Source organism: Etheostoma spectabile, chromosome 2 (genome assembly GCF_008692095.1).
Source record: "Etheostoma spectabile isolate EspeVRDwgs_2016 chromosome 2, UIUC_Espe_1.0, whole genome shotgun sequence".
In the NCBI taxonomy this organism is placed as follows: Eukaryota; Metazoa; Chordata; class Actinopteri; order Perciformes; family Percidae; genus Etheostoma; species Etheostoma spectabile.
In genome coordinates this window covers 30,715,142-30,718,840 of record NC_045734.1, presented here as the reverse complement: position 1 = coordinate 30,718,840, position 3,699 = coordinate 30,715,142, and the positions used below count along the sequence as shown (strand labels likewise).

The 3,699-nt window shown below is 38.9% G+C and overlaps 1 protein-coding gene across 1 annotated transcript in view; it reads right to left on the bottom strand.

Annotated features, from left to right (window-relative positions):
- Window positions 1–1,788: 1,788 nt before the first annotated feature.
- LOC116704171 (store-operated calcium entry-associated regulatory factor-like) overlaps window positions 1,789–3,699 on the bottom strand; it is a 4,600-nt gene continuing 2,689 nt past the window's right edge. The window contains 2 exon segments of the mRNA XM_032539455.1: window positions 1,789–1,983; window positions 3,677–3,699. The exon segment at window positions 3,677–3,699 is cut by the window's right edge and continues 4 nt beyond it. Of these exon segments, the coding sequence (XP_032395346.1) occupies window positions 1,804–1,983; window positions 3,677–3,699 (203 nt within the window). The 3' untranslated portion in view covers window positions 1,789–1,803.

The following is a 3,699-nucleotide window of genomic DNA, read 5'->3' as shown; positions in this document are numbered from 1 at the left end:
GTGCTTACAGTTTCCACTGATATCTCATTGCATGTGAGGAAGAACACATTCATGAGAACGTCAAGAAATCCTACAAAATCAGAGAAACCCTAGATCGCTATTTCTTCAACAAGACCACATGAATAAAATGTATAAATTAAAAAGTGAATTCTTATTGACACATGCCATCTTGCCTACAAAATGCTGATCAAATCAGTGAACTGTAAGATCATCTTCTAAAACCACATACAAGTAATGCCATAATCTTTCAAATACCACTGAAGCTCAAACCAGCATTCATAGAAAAATACAGTGCTTCTGTCAGTAGCTGACATAGTGACCTCTCCAGAGGAAGATAGAACTAATTAAAATGTTACTATGTTGTTGGACAAATTCATTTCTGCATGAAGAGAGTGTCTTCTCGTGGTGCTTTCATCATGTTTGACCTTCCCCCAGCCAACACTGAGCTTGTCTTTTATTCTTCTCAGTGCCATCCATCATCTGTCCACCTCATCAGCTTCTATCTTCTCTTGGTTCCTCCAAAACCTGAAAAACAAAGATGTTAGTCAGCCGGCTGTACCTACAGCATGTCTTTGGATGCACACTACATTCACCGAAGAAAACCAGATTGAAGGCATCTCTTCCTTGGTTTGAACCACTTGGAGATAGAAATGTCACTGAGTAATGTGGGTGGTATTCTTATCATCAGTGAGGTAGTTGTTTCTTTAAATAACCAATTAGATGTCCTGATGACAAAATGCTATCATGTATGTTTGAGTGGTTGAAATGTTGAGAGATGCGAAATAAGAAGAAAAAAAATAAACAAAAATCTCTATGCATTGTTGGCCAATTCTCATGGAATAAAGCCTTCTTTGCACGAAATAAAGCTCTGTTTGCATTGAATAGTGAAAATACCATGAGCAGAACAATTACTATGTCAGGTGTTCAGGCAGAAGTCAGTTCAGGAGCAGTTAAACCAGTACGGCATTCTTATAGAAATAGAATGCGAATGGAACGGACGTTGAAATGTTTGCTGTGGACTAGTTAAAAAGAAAATGGCGCTCAGCACTGTGCAATGAACAAAGACATAGAATGACTTAGCCTACTACAGCAATCACAGTTCTTTGCAATGGCATTGGTACACATACACATGTACTGCTGCTTTGACCATCCTGCTATGTTGAGTTGAATGGGAATGTGCTCTACTCTCATTCTATTTCTATAGCCTTTTTTCATCAATATCTTTATATCAGAGGTGGTTAAAGGTTGATGATATGTGGGAACTGCATGTGGCTCTGTTAGCTAACATGCACTCCTTCTACCTGAAGCAGTGCGTGTCCCAGAGGCTCCAGCATAGCCTGGGTTTCCACCACCATTGCCTTAACATAAAACAAAAACAAGAACAGATTTAAGATTTCAGCAAGGTAGTTTTAATCTTATTTCATAGTACAGTGCTTATTTAGCAATCAGGCCCATCCTTCATAACAAAAGGTGATGTATTTCTTTAAGGAAGTGTTTTTCAGAGAGAATCTGCAGTCCAAACCAGACCATCTATCCATGCTTAATCATTCTGCATCAGCTACCTGTGAAGTCAGGTAGTCCGCTGACGATGCTGCAGATTAAGACGATAAGCCCAAAGACCACAACGACCACCAGCAGGCCTCCTGAGTCCTTGCTGCCTGAGGGGTACGAGCTCTGGTGCTGCTTGTTTCCAGAGAAACCGCTGAAAAAACTGGAGGCAAAGTCCCTGAGAGCTGAGAAAGAAAAATAATCTCTCTTAATATCTAGTCCTTTTGGGAAGATAAAGCCTCATACATTTTACAACTATATCCTCCTACCTTCAGATTGTTTGGTCCTCTGGTCCACTGCGGTCAGTTCCAGTGTGTACTCCAGCCCACAGGAGCCCTTTAGTACGTAGGCATCAGCAGGGTGACTGTAGCCCTCACAGCTCACCTCAATCGGACCAAATCGGTAGGCATTGTCCAGATCAGTCTTACACTCCCACTGTGAGGGGGTGACCACATCATTCAAAACCTTATTTTCATATTTCTCTTTTCTCTGTACACAACTCTTTGTTTCCAAAATCAAGGAATGTATCATATATGAGTTATATTAAAAGTATACCTCAGTTTACAGTCAGTCACACCTCCTGGCGCTGGGGAAAATAAAAGTCTGCCAGGATTGATGTTATTAGGTCTGTCACAATATGCAATAAATCAATTAATTGAATAATAAATAAAAATGAGCTGGATAATTTTTAAATGGAAATTATGGAGACCAGAAAATTTTCCATTTTATTTATTGTTTTTGATTGTATTTTGTTTTCATTCCAGTCCATTTTTTGTTTACCGAGAGTGAGAGTCTATTCTATTTATTGTTTTTGGTTGTTTTGTTCATTTACTGTGTATATTTAAAATGTCTACCAGCTCTAGTGTTAATTATTCTCTAGAAATAAAAGTGTATTTGTACCTGCATTAATATGCCAGTTTCATTATATTAGATGAAAATGGTCTCAGAACGACAATATTATTGTTTATCAAAATAATTTGTGGGAAGATTTATCATCCAGTAAAATATGTTATCATGACAGGCCTAGATGTAATGACCCCCATAATTGTCCTGACCAATAGAAATGACTTGTATGGCAACAAGGACAAGATCATTTCCATCAGCCTATTGTTTTTGTTTGAGTTATATCCTAATGGATGCTAAATGTTTAAGGCTGATGCCAATATCAAATCTTGCGTTTTTAGAAAGTCAAAAATATGTTTAAGGACTGTCTCTGCTTCGTGTCGAGGTCCTGCATCACCAAGACAGGGTTCTAATTTGCAATAAAGACCGGCTCGCTCTACATTATCCCTTACATATATCAGCCTGGCAGATTATCAGTCAGGTTCTGGATGACTTGCACGATAAAGCTGCAGGTGCTGCCACTGGGAATTGTAGCCCAAGTTTCTGACGTGGTGGAGGGGAGATTTACCACCAGGGCTGGGTATCGTGGAAAAAAATGATGATACCATGTCCCCTAAAGCATGACAATGACAATAGAGAACTTATTTTTTATAACTTTTTTTGCCTACTTTGTTTAATACCCATTGTGTGAGTAATCATCATCATGTGAGTAACATGTGAGATGTAAGTGTCTTGGCATGTTGAACTGCTAACGCTGTAAAATAAACCCTGCTTGACTTAACCACACCAGAGACTGGGAACTGCTGCTGCAGATGTCAATCACACATCACATTAAATCAAAGAATGCTTGTGGTGAATTAGTTGCGAGCAAAACCAGTCCAGAACCAAAACCAGCTATTTTTGATATTACTTGGTACTGGGTTCTTTTGGTACCGATACCCAGCCCTATGTACCACATGAACTCTATCCACTTTGTGTGTAAAGCAAAAAGTCACCAAAGTCTGAATATCTGGAAAACATTTTTGACCATTCCTATTACCAGTGATACTCAACGGTTTATTTTTTGTTGGTCAGCTAAAATAGCTATTTCTTTGAATACATCAACTTGGACGTTGGGAATTTTGATGTTTATTTTTTTGCTATTTTGTTACATTTTAACCAAATGATTAGTTGTGAAATCAATCTTCAGATGAATCAATTGTTTCAGCCCTGCTTCTGAGCAAATGTTACGTTCCACACACTTCATCTCTCTGTCCCAGCTGCCAACCAAAGCCTCTCTCCTCACCTGTACATCCACCCCATCCCAGC